The sequence below is a fragment of the Vulpes lagopus genome, chromosome 13 (assembly GCF_018345385.1).
Source record: "Vulpes lagopus strain Blue_001 chromosome 13, ASM1834538v1, whole genome shotgun sequence".
Taxonomy (NCBI): domain Eukaryota; kingdom Metazoa; phylum Chordata; class Mammalia; order Carnivora; family Canidae; genus Vulpes; species Vulpes lagopus.
Window position 1 is genome coordinate 15998451 of NC_054836.1, and position 18796 is coordinate 16017246.

General features: G+C 37.9%; 2 protein-coding genes across 2 annotated transcripts in view; both read left to right on the top strand.

The window, feature by feature from the left end:
- The first annotated feature begins 698 nt into the window (after positions 1 to 698).
- CLDN12 (claudin 12) lies at positions 699 to 11067 on the top strand. Its single transcript, XM_041727415.1, has 3 exons — positions 699 to 748; positions 1946 to 2035; positions 7539 to 11067. The coding sequence occupies exon 3, from the start codon at positions 7572 to 7574 to the stop codon at positions 8304 to 8306; it is 735 nt and encodes a 244-aa protein (XP_041583349.1). The 5' UTR covers positions 699 to 748; positions 1946 to 2035; positions 7539 to 7571; the 3' UTR covers positions 8307 to 11067.
- Positions 724 to 18796, top strand: part of CDK14 (cyclin dependent kinase 14) — a 727523-nt gene continuing 709450 nt past the window's right edge. Inside the window, exons 1-2 of the mRNA XM_041727412.1 lie at positions 724 to 748; positions 1946 to 2035. The gene's annotated coding sequence lies outside the window, so the exon portion shown is untranslated. The remainder of the gene's footprint in view (positions 749 to 1945; positions 2036 to 18796) is intronic.

An 18796-nucleotide genomic window follows, 5' to 3' on the forward strand; every position in this document is an offset into this window, starting at 1 on the left:
TCAAGTGTTATGATGCCTATCACCGTAGAGATCACACACACATAAATGGAGATAAGATAAATGTGGCAAATGTTGAAAACTGTTGACTAGAGAGTAAGCATATGGATGTTCATTGTACTATTCAAATTCTCTGCAAACGAAAAATTTCAAAATCAGTTCTGGAGTTTGGTCTTTTCAACTTTGTGCCTTGGTAAATGTTTTGTGGAAAAAAGTATTTAAGGATTTTTGCTAACAAACTTTATTGGGGAGGTCATATTTAGTAGGAAATATTTACTTGGGTATCCATTTCAAAGCTATTGTCAGTTTTGTTTCGTTTATTATTTTTTTATTATTTTTATTTTTTTTTATTTTTTTATTTTTATTTTTATTTTTATTTTTATTTTTATTTTTATTTTTATTTTTTATTTTTTATTTTTTATTTTTTATTTATTTATTTTTTTGTAACACCTGTAACCCAAATCTGGACGGAACTAAAGGTGCAAGGTGACTACCGGGGCTGGAGGCCGAGGAGAAAGGCCGGAGGAGATCGCAGGATGTTGCCTGGCGCCGGCGGCCCAGTGGATTCTGGGAATTGTAGTTTCCCAGTCATCCAGAGCATTCCTGATTAGGGCCTCGGGAGAACCTGCCTAGGCTCCCAGAAGTCTCCGGTGCTGCTCGCTGGGAACGCACTTCCTGGGACGCCGCGAGGGAGACGCTCTAAGAAGCTCCTCGGTGTGGGCGAGTGAAATGTCTCGGATGTGAGAAACAGGTAGGTGTGGTCAAGAATCCGGTTTCTGGGTCTTTTGCGTAAGTAGTTGACGATTTTGTGTAAAACAGCTAAAGCGGAGGGAATCAGGGACACGGAAAACTGTGGACCACATCTGCGGACGTGAAAAGGGCATGAGGTATTTGAAAAGGCTTTAAAAATTTTTGCACACAGGAGTATGGAAATGTCGAGGTGTCTTGCCGGAGCGGCCGGGGGCTTGGGCTTGGGCTTGGCTAGCGGGGTGTGCGGTGTGGAGCTGCAAGTTGCTATTTTTGAATCACCAGCTGCTTGTGTAATGATGACCTGCTCGCGGTTCAAACCCACTCAGTGCTGTAGGGATGGGCTTGCTCTGAGAGCGTTGTCATTGTTGCGGTCTCTTTCCATTGGCTCTAACTAGGAGAGCTCCCCCTCCCCCCAACCCCCCCCACCCCTTTTTTTTCTTTCTTTCTGCTAGCTCTGGTGCTCCTAAGGACAGGGCTCGAAGGGATGGAGAGGAGAGGAGGGGGAGTGCGGGTTTCTCTGAAGCCCAAGTTGTGTGCAGTAGGCCTCGGAAGGGGCCGGATGCTACGCTGGAGGAAGGCCAGACTTGCTTGGTGAGCCTACTTAAAATGAAAGCTCAGGGATGCTAGTATGTGTTTTTAATTGTAAAACAATTTCCCCTTAATTTGGAGTGAGTGGTTATGCTTGATACCAACTCAAGAAACCTACATTTAGGAAAGAAAAATTATAATTTGAAATCTCTTCTGTTGAGGACCACATTCTACGTAATAATTATAGGGCTAGTAATAAATGCCTTAATCTGGCGTCTACAGGTTTGCATCCTCATTCTACGTATTGTGATAAGTAGTATTCGAAAAGGAAGTTGTTGGTGCTTAAAATAGATTTATAAAAACATTTAAGTGGCAGGTTGGGACCGCTGGTGGAACTAAACTCAAGCATCCTAGTTGCAAATTTTAGGATGCACAGTGCAGATCAACTTAGCCTAGTTTTGTTATCTGTGTGCTTTTAAAAGATACAAAAGAAACAATGAATTTATTTTACTTCTAAGACAACTAACTTCGCAGTTTCCTTGGGCCTCCTTATTCTGAGTTGTGAGTAGGAACTAAAAAATCCATTACATACATATGTGTGTGCGTGTGTACACATATATGATTTAAAGAAGTATTATATTAACTTAGGACATTTTTCCTATTTCTTTAGGCCCAGATCATCTCTACTGTCTATTCAGATGTGCATCTATTTCTTCTAAGTTGATTAAAGTTGTTTTAGAACTGTGAAGTACCTCAAAGAGTAAGTACATCCTTTGATTTTACTCTTTTTCCTTTTTCCACCATATGTCCGATGACATGTTTTTCTCTTGTTCAACAAAATAAAGTTATAAGATAGACCTCTCTTGAAAGCAATGATTGATGACCTATAGTTTCTAAGAAAACTCAAATTACAAGTAGAAGACTGCTAGTCTTACCATCAGGAAGTGATGTAGCTGTTGTTATACGTGTCTTCTCATAGCTATTCCTGGGATTGTCCCTGAAAAAATTACATAGTGATGGGTCTGTGAATTCCTAAAGCTCTTAGCCATTATTCCTGCCTCAGACTTCTTTGAATGCTATCAAAACCACAGAACACATACCTTTTTGAAAATATTTTTATTTGAAAATGATATATTTGATAATCTTTAACTCTGTACCAAATTTTGTCCATCTGCTTCTGAAAGTCACCATGGAACATAGTCAGATGACAAATGTGAAGTGGTTGTTTTGAAACAGAGTCCTTATTTGATTTGGTCAGTAATTACTCCAAAGAGAATCCTCTGTTATTATTGTTATATGGCTATAGTCATCTGTGATTGATTGCTGAGATCCAAAAAAAAAAAAAAAAAGCATGTTTCTAGCTAAAGAAAATAAATAAGCCTACTAATAATCATTATAAACTTAAATTTCTTACCATACTGTTTTACAAAAGGCTTTACTATTTATGATCTTATAGCTACCTTGGGGGACATTCTATAGATAAGATATTTGAAGTTCAGAGGACCTTTCCCAGTCTAAAAATGGTAGGATGTGACTGGCATTTGGTCTTTGGTTACCTGGACTATAATACCACTTGCCTCTCTCAGATAGAAACAACAAGCCCAGATATCTATGGATATTAATCCAGCTTTAGGCTGTTCTAGTTAGTGTTCAAGAGTGGTACTTAGATTTGTTAGTGTGTTTTCAACCTTCCATATTTTCTACAGTCCCCAGTAAGGGATTTTCATATGGCATAAAGAGGTTTATCTTTTTTCTGCATTGCTATATTAAAATATAAATACAAATATAATAAATTGTTTTGCTTTAAAAAGTAGTTTTGTGTTGATAAACAGACATTAATTTGATATATTAACCACTGTTAATAAAGAGGAGGTATATCCAGTAGTAACAAACCTATTAAGTTGAAAACATGAGAATCAACACAGTTGTAAATGAGTGACTCCTTGACCCCTGTGAAAATTAACCAGTGTTGCCAACTTAGATATGTGTTTCTAGAAGAAGAGTCTTTATGTAAATACTTGGGAATGGCCTCATTTTTTTAGGAGAAGAAAATGAACTTTGTTTTAAAAAATGGGAGAGACTGGCCAATGGAGAGTGGAAAGTGGAGAGGGCATGGTCTAGAAGGAAATTGGAAGTTTCGAAATGCAGAATATGAATGAATGAGTGAATGAATGAATGACACTGATAACAGAGCGGATTTGTAACTTTCTCCCTGGATCCTGACCATCCCATATGGACCTTGTATTTGTTTGTTTGTTTGTTTGTTCACTTATTTAACAAATAATTAAGTGCCTTCTGTGTACCAATATGGGACACAGTGAATAAAAGGGAAGGCTCTCTGTCCTGGAATTCAGTGTAATGAGAAAGATAAATACTGAACAAGGAATTATGAGCAAAATCACTGCTACAAAAGAGAAGGTACAAAGGTGATTTCAGAGCATATAACTGGGGCTGGTGGTGGGGGACGGTGGTTAAAGATAGGGGAAGAGAAGACAGATTTAGAGCCAGATTCCCTGGCTCTAATTTCCAGATTCATCATTAGAAAGAAGAATACCTGTTAGATAAGCAAAAATTAGACTGGAATTAAGAAAGTTCTAGAAGGAAGAAATAGCATGAAGTAAAGCCCTTAGCCAAATTTAAAAGTGCAAAATTTGAAGAGCTAAAAGCAATATGGCTACATAGTCTGTAACATGTGAGATGGGAAAGTGACACATAAGGAGATTGAGAATTTGACAGGAACCCGTGGTGGGATTTGAAACTTTGGAAACCATGGGAAAATTTTGAAACTTTACTCTGAGGGAAATAGGAAGCCATGGAATGTAAGGAATGTAGTGAGGGCCACCTGACTGGCTCAGCTGGTGGATCATGCAACTTTTGATCTCAGGATTATGAGTTTGAGCCCACATTGGGTGTAGAAATTACTTAAAATTCTAAAAAAAAAAAAAAAAGAAATATAGTGAAAAAATCAAATTTACATTTTAAACAGTTATTTTGGATTAAAGATTAATTGGCATAGGACAAGAGTAGAGGTTTTTTTACTCTCTTAATATGAACAAATCCTAACCTGAGAGTCATTGTTTTCACTTTTAAATCACTAAACATATTCCATCTCCCAACTATCACTATAAAATGATTCTTCATACTTTTAGTGAGATATATGACTTATCAAATCTTACATATGTGGAGTTAAGAACAGATCATAAAAAGGAAAGTGGCCAAATAAAGTTAAAAAGAGCAAGGATATTAATTCCAGCACTGAGGTTGAAATTATCTAAAGATTTGAGGTAATAGTATTTCCCTTCTGAAAAAATGCCATGGTATCCTTGTTGGCTGTGTAAATTAGAACTTTTAGTCATTCTCTGGGATCTGAGCTAAGAATGTAAAAGCAAGTTCAGGGGACTGATACATCTTTGTTGATTTGATGTAGGATAAATTTGAATACACTTGATCCTGAAGTAAATTTTGACCTACCTCTGCTCATTAGTGTTGTTTGATAGTCCATAATCTAAGAACTACAGGAATTTATTTATCATAATAAAGTCATTCATTCTGATCTTACTTCTCTTGCATTCTAGGAATTAGTGGTATTAAGGTGGCTTGATTGGAGAAATCTCAATTATATTGATACTCCCAAGTTTTTGACCCCTATCTTTGAAAGCAAGAGGGAGTTTATGATTGGGTTAAGACTCTGAGTACATAGCCTGAAGGAGTTCTGAAGCTTTAAGAGAAACAAAGGGAACTTTTTTCTTAGGTCTTCACAACATTAATCAAATCCTCATTCTCTTTCATTGCTCAATCTTTCTGTAACCCTGGATGATACATTTTTTATGAACGGGTACCTTAGTGGCTCACAGTTATCATTTGACATGTAATAATCATACAACTGATTTACTCTCATCATTTTGCTTTCTCATAGAACAGCATATTCTTTCCCTCAGTCTGACTGTTGACACATTGCAGCAAGGTGCAGATCTTCGTGGCTTCAGTGTCCCTCCAGGGCCTAATAGTATTTTTATGTGCTAGATACTCAGTAAATGCTTGAGTTGAATGAATTGGTTCATTGAATGAATTATTACTTGGTAATAGCTACTTCCTTGTCCAGTTCTACATTATCAGTAGCCTACCTTTGTGAGTTACTTTGGTCTTGGAACAGTGCCCAGTACTTATTTATTCAAATATTCCTAGAATAAGTTAAGTGCCAACCACTGTGCAAGTTGCTAACCGCGTATGGGGGAGACCCATACAGGTATGTGAGGTATGTGAGCAAAAACCTGAATGAAGCTGAATTTTGGAGCTTGGCATCGTTAGTAGCCTTTTCCAGTATAAATATCTCAGACCTGCACCACAGTTTCCATTGCTGGAATAAGGTTGTTGGTTACTAAAATTAAGCAAGACAATTTTTCTCCCCGATTTGCATGAAAAATATAAATTAGGACTGTAATTCTTTTGTTTTCATCTCTAAACAATATATTTATAAATAATTGCCACTTTTGGGAATATTGACAGAAGACAACATGATAAGTAGTAAATTAATATTAATGGAGAAACTTAGAACTAATTATGCTTAACTTAAGGACTTTGAAAAATGGTTCACTTGGGCTTAACTGATTTATATATGTATGCATACCTATATATTTTATGGTAGTAAAGATATCCCTAGTCTATATGATCAGATTAAATATGCAAATATGTTGTTTTCTAAAGAAAAAACAATGTACCTTCCCATTCAGACACATTTGATCAAGTTCTAACCCAGTTTAATATTTTGATCTTTCTGGACCCTAAACTCCTGGAAATGCTATTCCATCATTGCAGGAGGTGGTATTAGACTAAAGGATCATGGGTACTCTGAACACATATTGTATTCAGAAACAATAATTCTCAACCTGTCCCTCCTTCATCATGATGTAACTAAAAGAAGCAAAAGTGCTACTTTATTAGTCTACTTTGTTACTTCATTGGGGATGTGTTAGAAGGCAGAGAAAATACACTTGAATGGTGTTTGAAGAATGAGTTTCAAATTCTTAAACCTGAATAAGGTTTTGGTCTTTATACTTTGTCATATACAGAAAAAGAACAGAGCCTTTTAATTTGGAATGAGAGAAAGCCCTGACCACTTTTTTTTTTCCTTTTTCTTACTGTAGCGTTAAAGGAGTAGGTTGTCATTACTTTAGGAATTTTTGCATTCATCTATGAGCCGTCATGGTATAATAACCAGTAACCACTAGTGTAATAACCTGAAAAGCTTTCAAGTCATCCTGAATCAGTTAGGAAATAGTTAAGCAGAATAATATCAGGGATCTTTGTTCTCTTCTTTTCATTTGACTAACTCAATGGAGAAGAGGTCATTTACATTTTGTAATTATCCAGTGCACCTAGTATGTAGGAATGAGATGTTGCTTTTTCTTATTTAACATTTATTCAGCAGATGTTCTTTAAACTGCTCCAGTGTGCCAGGCACTGAGCTGGTCACTGAGTCCTAAGAAATAGTTAATACTTGAATTGCTCTTATAACATGCTAGACATGTTTTAAGCTCTGGACATTATATTAACTCACTAAATACTTTGTGAGGTAGGTACTGTTATTTTTTCCATTTTAAAGATCAGGAAGATGAATCACAGAGAAGTTTTATAAGCTGACCCACGGTCACTTGGCCAGTAAGTGAGGAAGTGGGGATTAGAACCCTAGCAGTCTGGCTCAGAGTCCTCCCTCAGCCAATCTGCTGTCCTGTAATGCTTCTTTCCCCATGTCTTCATCTCTTATGAGCTGCCTTCACCTCAGCTGCATGCTGGTTTCATTTTACATCTGCATGAGCATTGAAGGCTGAATTTGTGTTGTTTATAGTTGACGGATGATGAGTGCTCTGACCATATGTATTTGAATGGCTGACATAATATACCATATGTGTGTTGAATGAGTGATTATTGACAATTGAGAGACTTTCATATGTGGTGTTAAGAGGATTTGAAGTGATTTTGATTGAGTTCCTGGCTCTGATTTGCTGGGAAGTAAAATACTCATGCCTTTAGTTCTTTAGTTGCTGCATGACCCAGCTACTGGTAACCAAGCATGGGTCAGTGCACCTGTGCTCTGAGGTCACATGCACATGTGTTTATGTATGTTCAGATTTACATAGGAAACAGGGACAGGCTTTCCGTCTTTGCATTGACATCATTAGTTGTGCTGCCAATCAGCACCACCTTTCCTACTCTGCTCTTCTATTGTCCCCTCATGATTTGTCCTCTTGTGTGTCACCCCCCAGTCTGACTGACAGTACTGCACAAGCCTGCCTGCCATGGGCTGTCGGGATGTCCATGCAGCCACAGTCCTCTCCTTCCTGTGTGGAATCGCCTCGGTAGCAGGCCTCTTTGCAGGAACTCTGCTTCCCAACTGGAGGAAATTACGACTGATCACATTCAACAGAAATGAGAAGAATCTGACTGTTTACACTGGCCTGTGGGTGAAGTGTGCCCGATATGATGGGAGCAGTGACTGCCTGATGTATGATACTACTTGGTACTCATCAGTTGACCAACTGGACTTGCGGGTCCTCCAGTTTGCCCTGCCTCTCAGCATCCTGATTGCAATGGGTGCCCTGCTGCTCTGCCTCATTGGAATGTGCAACACGGCCTTCAGGTCCTCAGTGCCCAACATCAAACTGGCCAAGTGTCTGGTCAATAGTGCAGGCTGCCATCTGGTGGCCGGGCTGCTGTTTTTCCTGGCAGGTACTGTGAGCCTCTCCCCATCCATCTGGGTCATCTTTTATAACGTTCATCTGAACAAGAAGTTTGAGCCAGTCTTTACATTTGACTACGCAGTGTATGTCACTATGGCTAGTGCTGGGGGCCTGTATATGACTTCCCTTCTACTGTTTATTTGGTACTGTGCATGCAAATCTTTGCCTTCTCCTTTCTGGCAGCCACTGTACTCCCATCCGCCCAGTATGCATACTTACTCACAGCCCTATTCAGCACGTTCCCGCCTTTCTGCCATTGAAATTGACATTCCAGTTGTTTCACACACCACCTAATGGGGAAATAGTTCTCAGAGAAGACTTGTAGCCTCACATTTCCCGTATACAAGAACCCATATACATTTTCCTTTGTTTCTGACCAGTCAATGAAGCCAAATTCGTATGTCCAGGTAGAATGAAGTGCTGCTAGTTTTATGAAAAGTACATTATTTTAATGTGAATCATTCCTTCTATCTTGCTTCTTATGCTAGAAAGATTTTTAACCTCTATATTGATACTTAATCAGTTATTCAAGTGGAAAGGGCCTGTGTCTCAGTTGAGGTGATTTAGAACAACATGGTAAAGTAAAAAATGATGACTAAGAGAGGCTATTGTACATGATATTTATGAGTATTTCAGAATGTGTATTGTCCTTTTTCTATAATACCTTAAACTGGGGGAAAAAAAGGGCAATTTCAAATATAAGAAATTTCTTTCAGGTAAGGATAATATTTTAACAGTAGTCAGTCTACCAGCTTAAGGCTGTAACTTTTCTTACTTCTCTCTCGGGGCTAATTATATTGAATAGAGTTTCATATTTTGAAGAGACTTTCCTTTGTGCATTCCTTATCTTCTACCTCATGGCAGTGTTTAAAAATAAAATGCATTTTAAGTGATGTCAGAGAGAATAAGCCTAACATTTTAAATATCTACTAGTATGGATAACATTTAAGATAATTTTAAAAGTTAATGATTCTATAAATTGTATTATTAGAGTTAAAATGGGCCATGTGATGGATCGGTGCTTCCCTTCTGAGGCAAAAATCCTTTTTTTTTTTTAGATTAGCATCCACCAAGTAGTACTCATGGCCCTCTATAATCTCTTAATGACAAAGAGAAAGAAAGAAAGAGGCCCAAGTGGTTTGTTTTTAGACAGTGGTAGGGGACAAGCATCTACTCTTCATTGACAACGTCAGAGATTCATTCTGGTGACTGCCTTTTGAATGATGAGTGAAGTAAGTTATGCTTCACCATGACCACATTCACTCTTTGATTCAGTTCCTGCCCTCATCACTGATTATTTCCTTGAGCATATAACTTTGCTCAACACTTTAGTGGGTGCTGTAGAGGATATATGAAAAGTATGAGATCTGGTCCCATCCATTAAGATATTTTAATAAAGGGCAGCCCGGGTGGCTCAGCGGTTTAGCGCCGCCTTCAGCCTGGGAGTGATCCTGGAGACCCGGGATCGAGTCCCACATCGGGCTCCCTGCATGGAGCCTGCTTCTCCCTCTGCCTGTGTTTCTGCCTCTCTCTCTCTCTCTCTCTGTGTCTCTCATGAGTAAATAAATAAAATCTTTAAAAAAAAAAGATATTTTAATAAAGAAGATCAAAATGTTATCTAACAAATAGGGAACAGTCTGACTTAATTGGCAGCTGGTCTTAATTTCTCAATCATTGATCCAGGAATATATTTCAACCAGAGATGTGGCTTTTTGGCAGACAGGCTTATTTTACGATACCAGCAATATTCTGGAACTTAGAAATTCAATTCATTGGATCCTTTAGAGCACCTACCCTAGCCTAGACACTATAATAACACTGTATCAGATTCATGAAAATGGGCAAAAATGGTAAAGAAATTAAATTATTCCCTTTTCACCTCTGAAAGTATGATGATGTATTGAAGAGGGAGGAATAATTAAAATCTCTCTTGTAATGGGGTAATATTTAGATGCAACCACGTTAACACTGAGATGAATGCTTAGGAATTCAGGGATATTGGGTGTTTACCTTATGAATTTGAGCTGCTGACTTAATTGGTATAATTTGCTATACATTAGTACTGTGTTCATAAGGATTTTGTTTTATTAACCATTACAAATTTCACAAACAACTAGTTGCATGGTAAACAGATTATTATGCCTCTTTGCAAATCTGGATATGATTTTGATACTTTTGTGGTTGTAAGTGGTACTTTTTTTTTTTTCCCTAGTTACAGCACTGGTTTATGTATATAGCAAATAAATCCAGTTGTATAATTTTTAAATGCCATCAGTATAAAGCATGCAAAAATATGGTTTTTTTTAGTTACAGCTTCTGATTACCTTCATTTCCATTCCTTTTTTGCTCTTCTCAGATATAGCTAAATCCTGATCACTCCAAGACAATGGCAGGTAGAATTTTGAGACTAATATTAATTTCCTCCCTTGCTAATTAATATCAGTCTCACTAAATTTGTCCAGAAGTGTCAAGAATTCTACCATCTTCCTGTTCTTAGTATCAATAATATTAAAGAAAAGTAGACTTAGCCATTAATACACTAGACAGGTTTTAGTCCATGGGATTATAAATATGTGAAGGTTTTCCTGTAAGCATCTTTTGCAGTCTTTTCATAATCCGTAGCCTCAAACTAGTATTTACTATGGATATAGTAGGCAAAAGAAACCGCTGTTTCCCTTATTGTCTTTAATATTTCAGATTTGCTCTCAATAGCTATTCTTCAAAGCCATCAAAGGAAAGCAAGTATTTACAGTTCTTTTTAGTAATATTTGAGCACTCATCAGGCTATCATTGTGATGGGGGATTTTTTTGTTGTTGTTGCTGCAAGTTATTAATGTTAAGGGCCTTTTACAGAAGCCAGCTTGGAAACAACCTTAAGTGTGGTATGATGCACCAGATTTGGTTTATCCAGCCATGGGAGGAAAAAAAAACTCTGAGTTTACTTTACTTGTAATTATACACTATACTAGATGATGTTTGTTGTAAACTGCAATGTAAAACCTCAGTAAAACTGCACTGTACTTCTTGATGTTTATTAAAAGATGTATTTTTACAAGTTTTTGTTTCTATGCTTTTCCTCAATACTTTAAAGTAAAATAGTTTGAGGGGCGCCTTGGTGGCTTAGTCAGTTAAGCGTCTGACTCTTGATTTTGGTTCATGTCATGATCTCAGGGTCGTGAGATTGAGCCCCTTGTCAGGCTCTGCACTGAGTGTGGAGCTTGCTTAAGATTCTCTCCCCCGTCCCATACCCTCACTCTCTGCCCACATGCACATACCCCTCTCTCAAATAAATCAATAAATATTTTGAGAAATGTTTCTCAAATATATGTAAATTGAAAAAGATACAGCCCCATTTAAAGTCCTATAGAATAGCAATTAGAAAGGAATTTGAAAACATGGATTTGTTATTCCAGAAGCATCAAGACGCCTTATCCATTTTTAAGAGTAGTCTAGGAATTCACTGGACTGTTTCAGTATTCCACAAAAAAACAATGAAGTTAGTATGCCGGATTTACCTCATCAATGGAGTTTTTTTAATGGCCTGTGTTCTTAAAAATTGAGAGCTCTCAAATGATTAAATAGGAGGACCTTTTCTTACTCTTCAGAACATGAGGTTTCCAGAAGAAGTGGTCCTAATGGGTAAGTCACCTTAAGATTTCTGAAGCTTGGGATGAACTTTTAATTTTTTGGATTGCAGCTTTCTGGGATAGTTCTCACATGCACTCCTCACTGAACCCCTGCTCTATGGTAGTATCTTAGATGGAAGAGCCATATGTTGCCCTAGAAATCTGAAGCTGCTTCAGGTTGGGCATCCCCAGCTGAATATGCTAACACCACAATTCTGAGTCACCCCTTAGTTGGACAGGTTCTTTGAGGGTAACTAAATACTAGCGAATCCCTTCATGCTAACCAAATTCACAAGAGACTGGCTTACCAACCAGAAATGATAAATACAGACTACTTAAAACCACTATCCAAGAACTGTTTTTAAAAATACACCCTAAAACAGATCTTCAAGAAAAAAATTATTCCAGTCCTGGGATAGGGAAAGTACAAGACAAGCCCAGCACATCTTGTTCTTTCAGAAAGTAAGGAAACACTCAAAGAATGATGGGGACATGTCAAATTACATAGGAGTCAGCTTGAGGTTCCTACTGACAAAATCAGACAATCTGAGCATCAAAATAAATAGTAATGGATTATAAGCTGTTAAATAAGGCAAAACTCTGTGTGTCTATACCAATATAAATGGAAAGAAAGAAAAGCTGTTTGTTATAGTAAAATACTAAGAAATAAAATAGGAAAAAAGACAGAGTTAGGAAAACATCAATAGAACTTTCATGAAACTTTAATGAAAGTTTGATGAAAAACGGGATAAATGTCTTGTAAATACTTAGTCTCAAAATTCTCCATAAATGACTTACTAATTTCAAAGGGAAGAATAGGAACTTCATAGTGCATAGGCTTGCCAGACACAGCCTTAACCAAGTGATGAAATTTATCACTGATAATAAGACCAACACTATGCATCTCCTGATATGATGCAGTAAGGCTACATCATTGCTTTGGCGTTTCCATGAAAAATATGTAGCTTGGGTAGCTCAGTCAGTTAAGCATCTGACTTTGGTTCAGGTCATGATCTCAGGGTCCTGGAATTAAGCCTCACATTGGGCTACCCTGCTCAGCAGAGAGTCTGCTTGTCCCTCTCCCTCTGGCCCCCTATCCTGCTCATGTGCTCACATGCTCGCACTCTGTGTCAAATAAACAAAATCTTAAAAAAACAAACAAACAAACAAACCATATCTTCAGACTAATCTTGCTGAAAGATGGGCAGCTTCTCAGTTCCACTTTTCCTTTTTGCTTTCTTCTCTATCTCCTGATCTTCAATTTTATAAAAAAGGCATAAAAACTTACAATCTAAGTTGTCTCCAAAAAATTGCATACAAGTAACTCTTTTAGGAGGGATTTTGAAAAGCTTATGTCGGGTCTTCTGAAAAACTAAAAAGGGAAGATCCCTTGCAGAAGAGATGTAAATCAAAGTCACAGAGCCACAGGACTTGGGTCTTAACGAGCCGTCCCATTTCCATTTATTAGGAAAATATCTTCTGTCCTAAAACATAGTGACCTGTAAGCCTAAGGGCTCTCTCCCCTTGCTCCCTCCACCCCCCCGCCCCCCAACTAGAGGAACTTTTCTAGAAGGTCATTTCCCCTGTATCTGCTGGATGTCTCCCCACCCTCTAGTTCAGGAAGGTTCTAAATCTGAAGGGCTGTGGAATTTGGGTAGGAAGAGCTCAACTGTAGCCTAGCTAGTATTCATATACAAATCTGCTACTAATGGGGAATTTGGGCTTGTTTGTTGTATTTTGTTTGGAAATATGCCAACTTTCAGACTGTTCTATAAAACAAATTCTTTTTTTTTTAATTAATTTTTATTGGTGTTCAATTTACCAACATACAGAAAAACACCCAGTGCTCATCCCGTCAAGTGTCCACCTCAGTGCCCGTCACCCATTCCCCTCCAACACCCGCCCTCCTCCCCTTCCACCACCCCTAGTTCGTTTCCCCGAGTTAAGAGTCTTTATGTTCTGTCTCCCTTCCTGATATTTCCCAACATTTCTTTTCCCTTCCTTTATATTCCCTTTCACTATTATTCATATTCCCCAAATGAATGAGAACATACACTGTTTGTCCTTCTCCGATTGACTTATTTCACTCAGCATAATACCCTCCAGTTCCATCCACGTTGAAGCAAATGGTGGGTATTTGTCGTTTCTAATTGCTGAGTAATATTCCATTGTATACATAAACCACATCTTCTTTATCCATTCATCTTCCGATGGACACCGAGGCTCCTTCCACAGTTTGGCTATTGTTATAAAACAAATTCTTAAGCAAACTTTGAGGAAGAACATGATATGGTGGATGAGAAAAAGAAAAATTTCCTTATTTTCTATGAAAACCCAATGTGCCTGGGTACTGTTAGTAGAAATCTAGTAATTGGAATTTTGAGTGGTCCTTATACATTAAAATTCTCTGTAGAAAGAATATATATTCATGTTTCCAAAGTTTTGTTTTACAGAAAAAAGTAACTTCTGCTGCTCATTAAGAGAAAAGGTATTATTGATACTTTAACTGTGTTAAATCTAGTGGCTTCACATCAGGATTCACTCTTTAACATTTTGAAAAGATACTTATGGTAAATAAATCAAGATAATTCACTTAAATTTAAAAAAATAAAAAAAATGTTTTTGTCTCTATCCCCATGTTCCTTTTCTTGCTCTAACTCTCAGGACCTAATCTTGTGATCTAGAAGGTCCAGGTAGAAATTTTAGCAACAGAAGACTGCTATAATTAGTGGGGACCCCTAGGTCTTGGCAGCCCTAAGCAAGTGCCTAGCAAGCCCACCTTTCCCCTTGCTGGCCATGTGGACAAAAGCTTTGGTTTAACTGGCCCCTCATGTTCTAGAGCTGCTAATCTGCTCCTGGCTATTTCTGCTTTAAGAACTTGAAAGTCACATTGAATGCTGGAGCCAGGTGATACCAGCCAATTGTGCACATCTCTTCCCAGCTCTGTATCCCCTGACATCGTGTTGATGGCTTCAAATTGGCCATGTTGGAAGTATGTATGCCACAGAAATTAGCAAATACTACAAGTTAGGGCTTTTCTTTTTTTCTTTCTTTCTGAGAGCTATAAAACTTCACCTGTGATAAAAGGAATCTCTGAAGTAGACTCTCAGTAGGTCTTTCTCCAGTATTGCCCTGTCTTCCTCTGCACCACCAATCCATCCTGTACACAGGTAACAGAATGAACCTTATAAGATGCATATGTGGCCTAGCCCCTCCTATACTTAAAATAATTCAGCAGGTACCCTTCAGAACAGAATCTAAGCCCTTGCCTTAAGTCCGAATGGAAGGTCTTATACAGTAATACAAGGTAAATTGAAGAACATAGAGTCAGCCAAAGTGAAGTCTCTGGCATAGCACAGTACACAAGAGTTATTTAGAAGGGGATTTTATGGGACTCCTGGGTGGCTCAGCGGTTTAGCACCTGCCTTTGGCTCAGGGCATGATCCTGGAGTCCTGGGATTGAGTCCCACTTCGGGTTCTCTGCATGGAGCCTGCTTCTCCCTCTGCCTATGTCTCTCTCTCTCTCTCTCTCTCTCTCTCTCATGAATAAATAAAACCTTTAAAGAAAAAATAGAAGGGGATTTTATTCTCACACCCATAGCTGATCAGACTTTTAGCAATTATTGACACTATCTCCCAAGTCTAATGTGTAACAAAAATGCAAATTCAATAATAAATGGTAAGAAATAGCCCCTTACAGTGGCTAGATTGGTCACATGCTTTATTCAAGGAATTTATATTTTGTATATGATAGAAAGGGTAGCATGATGATATCTAGCCTTTAAGATGGAGCCTAATGATCCTTGTCCCCCAGTATTCATAACTTTTTGTGGTCCCTTGCCACTGAGCAGGGCTGACCTGTGTTTCCAGTAACATTTTGCAGAAATGATAATACGGGATTTCTGAGGTTAGAGTCATAAAAGACATTGTAGCTTCTGGCTGTCACTCTTGGGTCACTTTCTCTGGGGGAGGACAGCTGCCATGTTGTGAAGATATGGACAACCCTGTGGTTAATATAGGAGGAATTGAGGGGTCCTACCAATAGCCAATACCAACTGGCCAGCCATGTATAAAAGAGCCATGTTAAAAGCAGATTTCCTCAACTCCAGTCAAGCCTTCAGATGACTACATTCCTGATCAACATCTTGATTGCAACCTGTTTGAGAGACCTCAAGTCAGAATCACCCAGCTAAGCTGCTCCCAACTTTCTGGCTCACATAAACTGAAATAATTCTTGTTGTTTTAAGGTGCTAAGTTTTGGGCTTTTTATACAGCAATAGATGACTACTACGAAAAGCATAGAGCAAATGCAGAGGACCAACCTTGAAGAGTATTTGTTTTTGCGCTATGAAAGATATTGTGAATTTTCCGTATCAGAAAAAAATCTGTCATGACCCCAGATTCCCTTGAAAAGTGCTGAATATTGTCCAAGTTGGTAAAATAGTCTAATCTAAAGTGTGTATATTGGGAGTGGGAGGTGAGAAAGATCCAAGCTTAGACTGAGTGAAGAATTCTTTCTAATTTGGTTAGGTTGTAAGTGGCTACATTTGTTACCAGAGGAATAAACTGAAGAATAAACATACATGTAATTTGGGATAGAAGTTAGATTTATTTATAGTCAAATTAATCTGAGGCACATAGTGGTTATATTGTTTTATGGTTACTAGGAATAAATAAGCCATACTTATGAAAAATATATAACTTGTTCTTATCTAACCATCTGAGTACATCCAGCCCTACAGGAAGAAAATAAAACAAATAGTTTCCCATGTAGAAGAGGAAATAGCTGATTCTAAGACTCATCAGGTAGTTGACAAGTAATACCTCCCTCTAGTAAAAACAAATAGCAAGACAAAAAGCCTATGGCAGGAGTCCTGAGAGAAAGGTTAAGAGAGGGAAAATTAATTGTAAAGACATTTCATACAGTGAATTTAAACTGGTTGCTCAAAAATAATAATAATAAATAAATAAAAATAAACTGGTTGCTCTCTTAACACTTGCCCTGAAAAGTGGCCAGATTCTGTGGCTTGTGACCTTAGGCAACTAGCCTAAGGTTGGAGAATAAAAGAAATTTATAGGAGAAAATGTGATATGAGTGGAGAGATGGCTCAGCAATGCAAAGCATCGAAAGCTAATTTTTCCTACTCTTTTTAGGTTACTTCTCTCCCCACTCAGCTTGTCAGGCACTAAAGTGAAGAAAGCCACAAATACTAAAGTAGAATGGAGAAACTGGTAAGTTTTCCCCAGGTAGAACCACAGCGCCTGTATCATTTAAAGAGCTTTGACAGAGAACAGAGCAGGAATTAAGGAAGTCCTAATACCTTGTGATAGAAGAATTATCTGTAGTTCAGCTCAAGCCAAGTGAAATCCTGTATCTTTATCTATAAAAGAATGACGAACAAAAATTCAGTTTGTTCAGAGAACAAAAGTATATGAGTCTTAAGGAAGTAAAGGAATCAAACTTTTAAGATTTCTCCAAAGAGAAAAATGGCAAATGAAAAGAAAATCATCTCACTCTTATGTTGTACTTAAAAAACCCCTGCTATTGTCAGTCATATATCAAGCAACTGGCAGCCCTTCTTTCTATGTTTATGTATTTGCTTTTGTTTCTACAGATGTCTCTGAAATTTTTCTTAGAAGCAGTCACTAAGGCTGCCAAGAGAAATTAGCAATGCTTCCATGGTGGCATAGGCATGAATCATACCAACAAGGACAAATAAGAACACTTCTTTCTCCAATTCCCACTAGAGAGTGCTCTTACAAGACTTTGTGCCATAAGGGCAGGACAGGCTTAATGAGTATGAGACCTGTGCAGCACACAAGGCCCTATGCTCAGAAGGGCCCTGCCCCTGATTTAATATTCTCTGGTCACTATCTTGAGATTCTTAATTTTTGAACAAGGAGCCCAGTGTTTTTATTTTGTGCTGGACCCCACAAATTATGTAGGCAGTTCTCCATGAGGTCACTGGGAAAGGCAATACACCAGTTTGAAGGCAGGGATATTTGGGATTCTGTCCAAATTTCCTCTTATTTGTTATGCAATGGGAAAACTACTTATCCTCTGAACCTCAGATTTCCATCTGCAACAAAGACAGTGCCATCTACCCCCTAGAGTTATTACTGTGAAGATTAGACATCATTGTGAAAAAATGCAGATGAAGCACCTAGTACAGTATGCCTGGCTTTACTAGGATCATTATTCATGAAAGCCAAGTCTAGATATCAGATCCTAATTGATGTTAGTGCTGTCCATAAAAATAAGTATCTTTATAAAAACTGAATTCTATTTCTGCTTTACATTTTACAGGTAGCTATGGATTTACATTGCCACTGATGCCACTTTTACTAGGATCCTCATGTCTTCTTATTACCTTACTTGGATTCTTTAGTAGAGGCTAAGAAAATTAATAATCTTCTTATAAGTATTAGGTACTTCATGTAGAATAGTTATGTTTTTCATGATTTTCCACTACAGAAACAAGGAATTCAATGAGTTTTCCCAATTCTCCAAGAAAACATGAAGGTGACTAGATACACGATAAAAAATATTTAGTGTCCTTTCTGATAGGCTGAGACAAGGGATTTTTCTACTCTCTCCAGTGTCAAAGCAGCAGGCCCCCTCTCTACTTGAAGGGAATATAAATTTGAAAAATTATAAGGTGACCAAAAAATTATTCATCTTTTAAACCAGCCCCCAAATAACTGTAATCAGGGAAATGTACCTACTTATTCTTTACTTTGGAGAGAAGAGTGCTAGTGGAGCACCAGTTAAACCTTAAGTACTGCCTTGAACAGCTCAGTTGTCCTTACTGTGGGGAGAGAATAGGGAGCCAAGACAGGTCTGTCAGATTACTGTGAACACTGAATTAGTACTGACCCATTGCTCCTGGGAGAAATACAGACTCAGGTTCTTGGAAACCTCTGGCCATAACATTTTCCTCAGTGACTACTACATAACCTTGTTTTATGTGTATATGTTTTAAAACACTGATCACTGTATCACTGATTCGTTAACATTGAACTCATGGCAAATAGTACTATAACTCATGTCTGAGGAAAGCTTTTTTAACACGTGTGTTTTCACTGTAAAGCACATAACAGCTTTCTTGCACTTTGGAAGACTAGACAGCACTTCGGCACTATGCTTGAGGGTGCTTT